General features: G+C 37.5%; 1 protein-coding gene across 3 annotated transcripts in view; it reads right to left on the bottom strand.

The window, feature by feature from the left end:
- Window positions 1–10: 10 nt before the first annotated feature.
- FRS2 (fibroblast growth factor receptor substrate 2) overlaps window positions 11–13,172 on the bottom strand; it is a 51,410-nt gene continuing 38,248 nt past the window's right edge. For all 3 annotated transcript variants that reach the window (XM_027455877.3, XM_027455881.3, XM_072034794.1), the window contains 3 exons: window positions 10,931–11,089; window positions 9,852–10,015; window positions 11–7,523 (listed from right to left, as the gene is read on the bottom strand). In XM_027455877.3, coding sequence (XP_027311678.1) covers window positions 6,573–7,523; window positions 9,852–10,015; window positions 10,931–11,089 — 1,274 coding nt within the window. In that variant the 3' untranslated portion in view covers window positions 11–6,572. The remainder of the gene's footprint in view (window positions 7,524–9,851; window positions 10,016–10,930; window positions 11,090–13,172) is intronic.

Genomic DNA, 13,172 nt, shown 5'->3' with positions numbered 1-13,172 from the left:
TCCACACATATTGTCAATGTAAAATCAATAGTTTATTGCCATGCTACAATTTGTTTTTCTTTCCAAATGAAGTTGGCACTGGTAAAGGGGGAAACGTTGTCATAATACATAACACATCTTTTAAAAATGCACATTTGGTAAGCTCTCTCAATCAGGACAGCTTAAAACAAGTTATTTTTTTAAGATTAACGTGGAATGGCATAAAAATACACTCTTTCTGCATAGTATAATATAACTTTTTCATAAAAGAAATACGGAATGTTTGTAAAAACAAATCCATTGAACAGGGCAAATTAATTGAAATTTTATAAACAATTTGGCAATGATACTCCCACTGTTTAGACTTTTTTATATAAAAGAAATAAAAATCTAGAAAGCTACCTTTATACAAAGTTGCTATATTTATGCCTTTAAAGTAGGAAAAAACATTTTATAATGCAAATTAGGACATACAATAATCTTACAATATCATACAATGTAATGACAAGAAAGGAACATACAACATAAGATTTTGGCCTTTGTAGAAATGTGTATTTCTGCATTTAAAAAAATGCAATTGTGGCACACTGGTGACTATTGTATTCTTACTCCTACCAGCCAGCTTTCCTGCTAGAAGTGTAGTCAGCTGTACTGTAAGGGCAGGTCTGCAGTTTCGTTAAAACACAGACAATTTTTCAGGAGACGTAAAGTGATGCTGCAGTGGAATGAGATGTAACTCACGAAAAAGGCAACGCGCCTGCTGGTTGAAAGACATCTGCATGGGTGAGGGATACCGTACGTACAACACTACTTTCGTTCATACCAGAGCATTTCGTATACATTCAGTTATTAAGTACCAAAGTCTTACAAGTGAGAACATTTGTGTTCGGGATTTGGCAAATTTCAGGGAAAATACAAAGTTAGTACCAAATATATAATATATTATATATAAAATGTGGGTGTATGATATACACACGTATTCTAATGCAAAAAAACTGCATTAATATGGAGTTAAATTTGCTGACATCCATTCCTAAATAACACAAACATTAAAAATACAGGTGTAATCCTGATCTTTCACACACTTTAGAATCACTTCCTCTTTCATACATAATAGTTAAAGCAATATATATGCAAGTATGACTAAGAAATCAAAATTCACATAGTAATCTGAACTCCGACCACAACAAATAGGATTTTTTTTTCAGTACACGTAATTAAATATATTTATATTTTTACAGTATTTTTAGACCATTCCTGAAGAACTTGACCAACCAGGTCCTCAGGTGTAACAGAGCTGTTATGTCAGCAGAACTTGATCTTGTAGGAACACATCCAGGGGCCCTCGAAGCCAATACGAACCACTCGTGTGGCTTCAAAGGGTGCTGCATGAGGCCCAAACACTCGCAAGGAAGATTCCCTGGTGACATCAAAGCTCCTACCTCAGACTTCCTTTCCTACTGCCAAAGGGAAGGACGGGAGCACAGGACACACCGACTCTGGGGTCTGGGTTGTTGGCAGGTGGTTGGGAATAACCACGTATGGCACAGCCCCAGCGTCAGCGAGCGGCAAGGTGAGCTTCATGGCACCTTCGTGCTAAGGCTTCTTGTGGAGAGCAGAGGAGCTGCTCCTCCACGCTCATCTCTTGACAGTTCAGTCACCACGGGTCTCAGGCACGAGCTGTGGCTGGGACCCCAAGGCATTAAGTAAGGACTTTGCAGACACAGAGGAAGACGGTCCCTGTTCCAAAGGGCTCGAGCCTATTTCTGAATCATATTTTTACATAATCTCCTTTGTATATACAGATATTTGCTACATAAAATAGAATTACACCGAAGTTATGGATATATCAGAAAACATTGTCACAATATATGTATATTACCACACTAAATAATTACTAAAACTGCAAGAATTTTTTCAAAATGCCCTTTGTGATATATAAAAATAGAGAAATGTCCAACACTTGTTTCATCAACTTTAAAGGTAACTTTGTATCTCATATTCTATCTGTACACCTACACATTTCCAAACAAAATACTGCGTTAATCTGGAGTAAACACCACATTAGGATAATAACCTCATAAGACACCTGACAGATTTAGTCACATACCTTACAGCACAACATTACAAGATATAATGTACACATGGTCAGAGTTACAGCTGCTAAGATTTTTTTCTTATTCACTTATCTTGTCCAAAAGAGGAAGCAATTTCTAAAGATTGTGAAAGGACATTAGCTCATGACTTCCCATCTTTTCAATATATGCTATGCAAGAAGGACATCAGCAACCCTGACTCCATCTTAACGCAGTCTTTTGTGGTGGAATTTCTTCTGGATTTTGTTGGTGGTGGTTTTGTTACTTGTTGTGTTTTGATTTTTTTTCTTTTCTGGAGTGTTTATGAATTTAAAATAAAGATATTGTAAATGAACTTAGATTTATATTGAGTAAATACTGTCAAATATAAATGCCTGAATTGCTACCTCACAGAAAAGATGGGAAAAGATCTTATGATTAAATTCTAAAAACACCTAATTCTATCTGTCAAACTGTGGGACCAAATTTCTTTTGGCTTCTTGGGGTTTACAGGAAAATTTCAGATCTGAGTCCAGTATTAGATCCTACTAAACCAGCTTTATCTTATTTGTAGCCACTAAATAAATTAGTACAGTGCAAAAATTGGATTTTCACCATTGATCCCACCTTACACAAAGAGAATACTGCTTAGAAATAGAGGTCCAAATCAGATACAGCTCATATTATATGCTCAAAGTAGTAACTGAAGTTAATCAGAAATTGCATTTTAAAGTCCCCAACAGTGGAGCCAGTCTGCAATATTGTGATTCTGCCTCAGCATGAAGTGGCTATACATAAAACAGATTCTGAGCCAATACACTGTCAAAAATCCAGCAAAAACAACTGCTGGCCTGTCACCTCCAAAAGAGCAGCCCTGTTTTGACATCGTTTTGGACTTTCTATAGCTTAGACCTTTCTGTGGCCCTTTTTAGAACAAATATGCAGAAAAAATATTTCTACAAAAATTTTGTAGACTTTAATAGGAGTAGTGCTTCAAAGCACACCATTACACTTACCACTTACCATATGCAAAACTTACTTATCAGGGGAAAAATGTTACAGTTATAGCTAAAGGTTTCAGAATGATCGTTTTTATATTGTTTTATAGAGTCACTGACAAAGACCACAAAATTAAAATCAGACTGCCCCTTCATATCAATTTGAGAAAACATATTCTTGTGATATAACCAATGGATTACATTCTCACCAAATGTATTTCCAGCACAATATTTATTGCCTACTTTTGGTCACTGCTACATCTTGTTTTTTTTTTTATCAATTCAATTTCCTTCTTAAAAAGGATAAGAGTCCAATGTATGTCTTTCACAAATCATTGCACTGAAGGAATATCTGTAACTAAAGGCTTTTCTTTGTCCAATATGCTTGTAGCAGCCAGTTGCATGCTATTGATGAACGGCAGACCTGAAGGCGATGTTGCCATTTTTGCAGGAGCTAGTGTATGGAAACTTAACATATCCCAGTTACTAAAGAAATTTGTTACATATTTGTTTCTCAGTCTGTACACCTGTGGGTCCAAAACACAAACATGATCAAATACTGTAGTGAGATTTCAGCTGAAAACTGAACTGTAGATTACAGAAGCTAAATCTAAAATCACAACCTTTAAAGAGACTGAACTGAAAAAATATTTACCAAGTCTCAAAGGGTAAAGTGCATTGCAACTACATCTACTTCAAGGGGCATAACATAAAGAAATAAAAAAGAATGCTAAAGATGAGCAGTGCAGGTAACAGGGACTAACCAGTGTGTTTGCAACAAGAAAGCATTATCCTGTCTGTAGAGTAACAGAGGGTTTAAAAAAAAAAAATCCTAGAAAATATGGTACCAGATTGGTTAATACAATTAAGGCTACAGAAGGTTTTTGCTTAATTCTGCTTGGTGCATATTTCATTTAGAATATTAATAAAAATGCCAAGACTATGCATTCAGAAATCACGGAAGATGAAACCTCAAGATGTTCTGAATTCTGGGGGCCACAGCTAAGAAAAGGGCCGAAATGATGTATCGTGAAACTTGCAACATAAAAAAGAAAAAATTTACTCAGACCACCTCTTGTATCTGAGACTATTCAGGATACATGTATGGGACAGTGCACCAGAACTAAAGGGGGATATGTTTCCTTTAATTCTGGTGAGCCACTTAAGATCTATCCTCTGTTTCCCTATTTATCAATTAAGACTATTATCTCCCTGCCTCACAGGAATGTTTTAAGGGTTCAGTTAACCAGTATTCATGAGATACCTGTACTATACAGATGAGGACCAAATATTTCTAGGCAGCTAGCTAGATCAAACACATTTGCCTCAAAACACACGTTGAAGCATTAGGCTGGCTCGCATGTTTAAGTGAACTTGAATTCATGTTCTTAAACTAAGAACAAGAATCACACCAGTATCATCAGCTGGTAAATATTTTGCAACACCTGGTAATTTCTCTTCAGTACAAGACTTCCTTGGCATAAGGCGAAGCAATGGCAAAGATGTGAAGGAGCATTAACACTGCAGACCTGTAAAGATCTCTACCTACACGGTAGCCTTTACCTCCTTGAGTACCAAGTTCTCCCCACAAGTCAACAAGTCTATCACATGAGTATGCATAGGTTGACAGTGAGATCATTAATGAGTTATTATTACTTGTCTCATTTAAGTTCCTCGTAATGGTCTCAACAACTCCCATCTCTTACTTCTGTAAATTCTGTTCTTTGTGCATCTGGTATTTCAGTACCATACAGTCTGTAAAGTTTTTCAGAGTTAACAGGCTGCCTGATATCCCTTAACCATGTGGCAAGAAACACGGACTTCAGGTGCTACCACTGCTGCCACTACTAAATTGAGAGAAGCACAGAGAACACGTTAACAAAGGAACAGGGATACACTCCAATTTAAAAACCTGAAAATATATATATATATATATTTAATAAAACTTAAATTTAAATATTGCATGAAGACCCTTATTTCTTTTCCAGATCTTCAGATGGCTTTTCTTGCATGTTTTTCCTCACACAGTTCAAGGGTTATTTTACATCGCACCAGTTCACAAGTGTCAGTTCCTTTGCAATCACAGGCTCAAGAGTAATCTCTTCTGCTGCCAGTACCAAGGTGCACCTGCAATACTGCCAGAATTCTAAAATTATTCAGAGTATAAAAAAAAAAAAAGAAAAAAGTTCTGCTAAGGGTGCGTCTGGCGTACTCAAACGACATTCTACCTGGATGTACCTGTAACACTGAGCAGCTATTATTGTAACCAAGTTCACCAACTGCAAAAGAAGTATGTTCATAGATAATACTACCTTCAGATAATTTACTACATCTCTTTCTAAATTAAAGTATACTATCAACTATGGATGCACATTGCTAGAATATGCAATTTTCTATGAAGAACTATCAAGTCCAGTACCCTGCCTCCCGTGTAACCTGTGTCTGATGCTTCAGAGGAAGACAATGACTGCATAATAAACCTTTCCAGTTGTGCAATAATGCATGCTGCTGGAGAGCTGGGATATTTCCGTCAGGCATAAAAAAAGTAGAACACTGGACAAAGACAAACATTTGACCTTCAAGAGTCTTTCTTTGTCAAATGCAGAGAGTAAGACAAACACATACACAACCCTGAACAATAATTAAAGCTATGTACAAAATTTTGACTCTTAAGACGTTACGGAACAGATAAAAAGAAGCACAAATGCAAAGAAAGGAAGGCACACTGAACTAAGAAATGACAAAAGAGCCTTAATTCATATAGCCAACCTGTGAATTCCTTCACAAAAAAAACCCTAATGAGATTAAAATTCTGTCTGATTTCACAGGGAACTTGATATGCCACTTGGAATTCTCTTCTAACTGAAGTAGCTTAAGGCTGGGATTAGATGTGTTCATAACGTTGCTCAACAAACTTCGATGTGACCTCTTAAACATCACACAACTTAAAACTATCGGGAATTAGATGCCTTCTTACCCACGTGGTCTTTGAAAAAAAAGAAAAACGACAGAAAAGTGTGGTGCTTATATCCCTTGAGATGAACCAATATATCTGGTGTACAAACTGAGTGAATTAATGAATTACATACATTTCAGGAGCCACATCAATGAGGAATGAATGTAGATATGTATCTTGAAAGATTAGGTTTACCTGCTAATAAACACACATATCAAGAGGCTTTAAAAACTGTTATAAATGCCATTAATGACTATAGGCACCAGACCAGAATATTTATAAATTCAAAACTGGCATGTCACTCAGACTCTAATCAATTTAAAGAGGCACTGTGAAAGGTGGTGATGCTGCTATGCAGTAATTACTACTACTGTAGAATGAAATAGTGTTACCTAAATGAATACTTGCTCTACATTAATTCCCTTTAGTTAGACAAGTACATGAAATATGCAGAAAAAGTTCTATTAGTCTATAAAAGGCGTTAGTGTTAAGAAATGCAAAGTACTTGCATCTTCAATTTTATAAACTTCACAAAAGGTGCAAATGATTTAATGCTTCCCAGGCTCACATAGGCAGGTCAGTACTGTTATGTCTAGTTTTCCTAGAAGTACCATCATCTCGGGGCAGTGCTTTTTGCAAGCTTGACATAGCAGCAGTTCGTTCAATGTCTATCACAGCATACAGCTCTGTGCGCCTGGTTGGAGTTTGCGGAAGTGGAGTGGTGGGGGTTTTTGGAGTCTGAGGGTTGTCGGAGTCACTACCACCTTCCAAGTCAACCTGTATATAGTTGAGCTGCCTGTGTTCTAAACTTGGACGCCTAATGTCAAAGTTAAAGACTGTGGGGGTACAGTCCCGACGTCGTGTAAATTCTATTTTATGAGCACTTGCTGGTACTGTTACATTCTCCGTATTGACATAATTATGCATTGGATCTAGGTTATTGTGGTAGCCATTCAAAGATGGGGTCTTTGGTCCTAAACTGTCATCTTCATCTCTACTCAGCTTGCGGGCTTCCCAGACAGGAGGCAAGGATGGCAAGTTCTCATAGTTCAACAGCGCAGTTCTCCTCTGAGCAGAGTTGTTAATGTTCTGGGTATCTGAGGTACTGGTTGATGTCAAACGACCTCTTCTGACCCCTGAGGCACTAGGGATTGATAGCCTATTTATATTTTCGTACACCAATTTGTTACCAGATGGCGTTTCTCTACGTTCATCACTGTCGTATCCAGTGTCCCATTCAGTGTTGTTTGTGCTGCTGCCGCTAACTTGGTCTCTCCCAAGTTGCTCCAGTTTCTCTCTTTCCATTAACTGCCTTTGAACAGGTGTTGGTCCTAAAACAAACTTGACTCCTTCAGGCTCCAGGAGAACCTGAGCATCTCTGTCATCAGTACAAATCTGATCTTCTTTCACTTTCGTTGTTTCAGTGTTTGAAAGCTTCGATTCCAGTGGCGCATGCACACTTGATCGATTTTTTCTCTCCTCTTGTACCCCAGTAGTGTTGACGTAAGTGTGCACCTGAAGGAAGAAAAAAAATTCAAATTCTAGTTGCACATTTTCATTTCTTAATTTCATTCCTTCCCAACTCCCCCCTTTTCTGATCAAAATACCTGAGAACCAAATATCACGATGGCAACTGTTTTAGAGCAAAGCTCCTCTTTCTCACATTTCACTGAGCTGTGCTCACCTTTCTTTTTTGGTTTTGTTGTTGTTTTTGTCAATGTTACTTTAAATAAAATTAGCAGTATTCAAGACAGACAAAATAATAACATTTACATTTCAAATTAATGATTGTTTTGATTTGATCTTTCATCTCAGTTGTGCTCTAGTTGCTGCTTTCCAGGTTCTATTCAAACTCCGCTCTGGTCAGGGCAACCCTGGTTTCTTAAACTCAGTTCATTAGCTCACTTGGAGAAATCAGTGAGGCAGAGTTCTGCTTTGATCTCCCTTACCATGAAAACAACCAACAGTTCCAGATTTGCTTTGGCTTAATTTGTCTTTGTAACTTCCATGCTGCAAAGGAAATTTATTGCCCGTTTAAAATCAGGACCGCGCCTTCTGTGTACCACTCAACCACTGAGAAGAGAGGTTGGCTCTGCTGGAAGAACAGTTCATTCTTTCTTCAGGAACCAACAGCCTTTAACACCAGAAGCTAAACAAAAACATACACTTCCACGTGACCTGTGGCACTCGGGATTAAAAATAAGCAGTTAACACCAGATGCCACCAAGGCAGGGAGGGATACACCACTGGTTTATCCCTCCAAGTTCCCACGGTGGATCAACATGAGGCTGAAAGGGAAAGGCTGCAGTAAAGAATGGCATCTCCACATTTACACTCTGTCTGCACACCCAAATAGCAGAGTATTTGACAGCAGAACTCACCCAGCCTTCACAACTTCAAGCTCTACAAACTGCAGTGCTATTTACAGCTCACTTGACTCCTCGCTGGTTCTTTAAACTGATTTAGTCTGCAGTAACTCCAGCAACACCTGGACTCTTCTGTGCTGGCTTCTACCAAATGTCTCCCAAAAAAATTCTACACTGTTACCTTCTCTGTTACCTTTTGTTACCTTCTCTGGCTTTCAATGCTGCTTCTGGTCACGCATAACAATCTTCTGAAGCCAGATTACATTTTATTAAATTTGACTAACGTTTTCATCAGCAACAGGAAGGATGAGATAGAACACACCTTCAGAAAGTTTTCGGGTTTTCCCAGATTGGTAGGGATTCCCATTGAGGAGGATCTCAGCAGCCTGGAGAACTGACCTCACATAAGCCTCATGGAGCTCAGCAAGGCAACCTTAAAGCCCAGCACAGAATAACACAGTACAGGCTGGGCACCAACTGACTTGAAAACAGCCTTGCAGAAGAGCACCAGGGATCCAGGTTGAAGGTGAGCCAGCAGTGGGCCTTTGCATCAAGGAATACCAAATGCCAACTGGTTTGTGTCAGTAAAAGCACAGCCAGTAGGTTAAGGAAAGTGGTAATTATCCTCAATTCTGTACTGCTGATACTGAATCTGGAGTAATGGGCTCCGAGTACAGGAAAAACATCATCGTACTGGAGCGAGTCCAGAGGGGCTGGAACAAGTGATATACAAGGAGAAGCTGAGACAGACAACTCTCTTCAGTCATAAGAGAAGATTAAGAAGCAATTTAATAGTCACTTCGAACTACTTTTAGACAATTAAAGAGAAGATAGAGCCAGACCCTTTCTGGAGATGTTCACCAGAAGGATAAGGGGCAATAGACACCAGCTGTAACAGGAAAAAAAGTGATTACATATTAGGGAAAAATGCTTTCAGAATAAAGGTGGTCAAATGCAGGAACACGGCTCAGAGATGCTGTAGGATCGCCTTGCTTGTACTATTCAAAGCATGACAAACAAGGCTCTGTGCAGCCTCTCCTCTCACTTCAAAAGTGGACCTAGAGAACTGTAGAGGTTGCTTTTAACCTCATTTTTCCATGATTTGCCAAATAGAAGACTTGCACGTAAATAAGTTTTTGACCAAGATCTCTCATTGTAAAGTCCAACTTAGGTATTTAAAATTAGCTTCTGAAATTTTTGAAAAGAGCATAGGGAAATATATTTATATACAAATGAAGACATAGTAAGTACAAAAATTTTAAGTAGTTATGCTTCCTCAGTGATCTGTCCTACCAAGCATCATAAAGAGGCAAAACAAGTACTTTTTCTAAGTAGTAGCTCAGGTGTGGTAGAAATACATTATACCTAACTCTGAAAAACACAAAAATGAAAACACAAGGCTACGGAATTCACAGTGAAAAACCCTGAACTGAAGTTGAGCCTGAATTGGGGGGTGCGTGGGGGAGAATATACCCACTTGTTCCTCTGCTACAAGTAGAGGATGTGTTGATTCTTCACCGACAGAGGGGAGGCGTGCACTTCCGACAGAAGGATGCCTGCTGGAAGGATGTGATGAAGCATCTCCAAAAGATGGGTATCTGGGATAGCCGTTAGGTAAACTTTGTGCATTGAACCCAGGAGCTGATTCGAGTAGAAAATAAGCAAAACCATATTAAAATTGAACATTTTACTGTATATGAGTTGTACGTTTTATGTATTTATCTTCAATTTTCACAAGAAGTCAAAATATGTAAAACAGTTTAAATATTCACCAGACAATTTTGCTGGGGGGTAGTATGGGGGTTAGAGAAAGCAAATTGCCGAGTAGAGCATCCCAGTATTTAAGGGGAAACACGTCTGAAGTAACCACTGAAGTCTAGGTGTATAACCACAGCTTTCTCAATAAACTCCCTGTCCAGCTCCTTTTGCTACCATTAACAACAAATACCCCTTTAAAAAGGGGGGTGGGGGGGAAATGGACAGATGATGACTTCTTTATTTAAGCTTCTATTTCTCTGAACTCATCACCAATATGCAATTTCTAGTGTCAGATGTCTTGGTATCTGCCTGGGATTACCTAAAATCTCCCAGCAGTTTTGATAAGACTTCACTCTATCCATCCATATCCACAGCAAAAGATTTCAAATCCCCTGTAGATGTGATGTTACCATTACCTTTTTCCTAACAAAAAGGTTGGAGCACTGACTAATAGTAAAATTCCTCAGAAATGCTAGAAGTAAAATATGGTGATGTATAATAAAACAACTGAATTAAGTATATGGTTAAACAGTGCTCTTGTGCAAAAACTAAGTTCCCAAAGCTTACTCCTTAAAGCTGAAGAACTTGTCTACAAACATTTTGCTCCCAGGACTTGAGATTCTGGAAAGCGAATCCTCAGCAAGTACCTCAAAAGAATTCATTGCTGGTAATTAACCTCCTAGCTGAAAATAGCATTTAATTTGCATTAAATCTTTAAGTAATTAAAAAAAAGTCTATTTTAAAGCTAAGTACCACATTAAATTCAGGTTTGTCATTTGACAGTATAACCATACTTACTGGTAGGCGTTCGAGGGGTTCTTGGAGCTTCCAACTCAGTTTGATGGTTATTCCTTTCTACTACTGGTTCTTCTACCACGTTTATGCTATTATTCTGCATTATCTCTTGCAACATATTAAATAGCTCTTCTGCACGGGCACATTTAAAGGCAAAGATTCCTATAAATACACAAGAAAAAAAATCAAAATCCTTTGTAAGAAACATGCCTTAGAATACATATAGCTTTCACGTAATAAAACTGGAATCCGTGTAACGAATACCTGTTGAAGAAGCAAAAAAGTTAAGAAATCTTTATTGTACAGAACACATACAAATACAGCGAGACCCTTCCAAGTGTTTATCTGATAGAATAATTTTCCCATGCACCAAAAGTTAAATTGGAACAGAAAACTGGTTCAGTTAAAACCAAAAGTAAGTTCTGAAGGCTAAATGAGGAATAAAGTAATAATAATTAAAAAAAAAAAAAAAAAGGGTACCTGTTAAATTAAAAAAATACACTAACTGAAATTACTGTGGTGCTACAAGGTCACATTTCTTAAGCCAGATTTCTGTTAAACTACCATAAGAATAAGACATCAGCACAACAGGAAAGAAGGATTCAAACACTGTGCAAAAGGTTTTTTTGTTTGTTTGTTTTTTTAAAGATTAAACTAAAAAGCTAGTAAGACAAACTGTGTGAAACAGACAGTAACAAACCAATTGTCTTAGGCTAAAGGATAGACACAGAGCACAAAGTTAGCAGCAATACCGTGTATTTGGAGTGTGTATTGTGCCACTTTGCTTTTAAACAGCAGGGAGCGCCCCAACTTACCCTCACAAGCAAAGTCGCAGCTTTGGATTATTCTTCCATTGAAAGCATGAAGTTAAAGTTGACATGCTTGTTAAACTTGGGTGCAGGTGCTCGTTTTTTAAAATGAGTATTACAGTCTTAAAATTACACTCTTTACTAAAAACTACCTACCTATAATGCTATTTCTGTAAATGCAATTATGTCAATATGCTGGCAATTACTAACATCACTTTATTTATGGACACGGAACTGAGAAAGATCAGAATTATCAGAAACACTCCACATGGCAGAAGCTCACAAAACCTAGCTGGGAACAACAAATGAGGAATGATGATCAACAACTGATATTCGGCTGGTGCAAGCTTCATGCTTGCAATACAGCAGCTGTAGAGCTGCTTCTACTACTTTTACCTAACCAATAATCCAGCTCAAGTACAATAGCCTATATTTAATTTTTCCTGTATTTCCAGAAACTCACACTGGAGCCTTAAACCTTTAAACCTTTATTAAAAACAAAAAACAAAAAAACCTCCTAGCTGCCTGTGTCCCTTCTCTTTAAAAAAAAGTGCTTCCAAATTGCTAATTCTTTAAAATACAAGGCAAGCTGAATTGGCACTAAAAGTGCAAGCAAAAGTAACTTTGTGGAACCTTGATTTTTTATTAAATACATTTGCAATAAATACAATATAATCTGTGGTGTATATAGCATGGAAACAGTAATTCCTCTAATTTCTCTATCCTGAATTATGTATTAGCTGTGCTCCCAAAACGTATCTTCAAGGATTTCAATACGTCACACAAACTCTGTGTTTTACCACCAGTGCATTCTGACAATATATCAATATATAATATCTGAGATTAAGTGGAAAACTACAAACAAGAATACTGATTAATTCAATCAGTTGTAGGGCATTATTCAGGATATTCTCAAATGAAAAACTTCTTGGTCATCTGACCAGCTGAAGATGAAGTTTTGCAACTGTGCCCACAAATACTAGTGTAGGTCTCAGGAACAATGCTCCATTGCAAAACGGCAGCAGAGAGAACATTTTTTGCCAATTTCTTTTTTCTCAATATTCACAGTATTTAATATTACGTAAGGAAGGCAAGAAACAAAAGAGGGAAGAAAGGGTTGCTGCTCACACAGTCTGCTTAATCGTCTCTATTTAAAAAAAAGGAAATTAGGGGGGAGGTGGAGAAGTCAATTAGAGTCAATGGGAAATCCTGGCTGTGGAAAAGAACCTTCAAAATTGTCTTTTCAATTGAATTTTATTAGTATTTATTTTACACATTTAAAAGAAACAGTAAATTAAACCTGCAAAAATCAAAGTGTGGTTTTTTTCAAAACAAAAGATCATGATTTTCTCCTTAGAAGTCAGGAAATTTAGTTTAATATGCAGTATACTGTAACATTGAAAACATCTCTATTTCTTATTAGCAGCTGAATCAAG

Source organism: Anas platyrhynchos, chromosome 1, assembly GCF_047663525.1.
Source record: "Anas platyrhynchos isolate ZD024472 breed Pekin duck chromosome 1, IASCAAS_PekinDuck_T2T, whole genome shotgun sequence".
Taxonomy (NCBI): domain Eukaryota; kingdom Metazoa; phylum Chordata; class Aves; order Anseriformes; family Anatidae; genus Anas; species Anas platyrhynchos.
The sequence above is the reverse complement of the archived record's forward strand: the minus strand, read 5'-3'. Positions and strand labels throughout refer to the sequence as shown.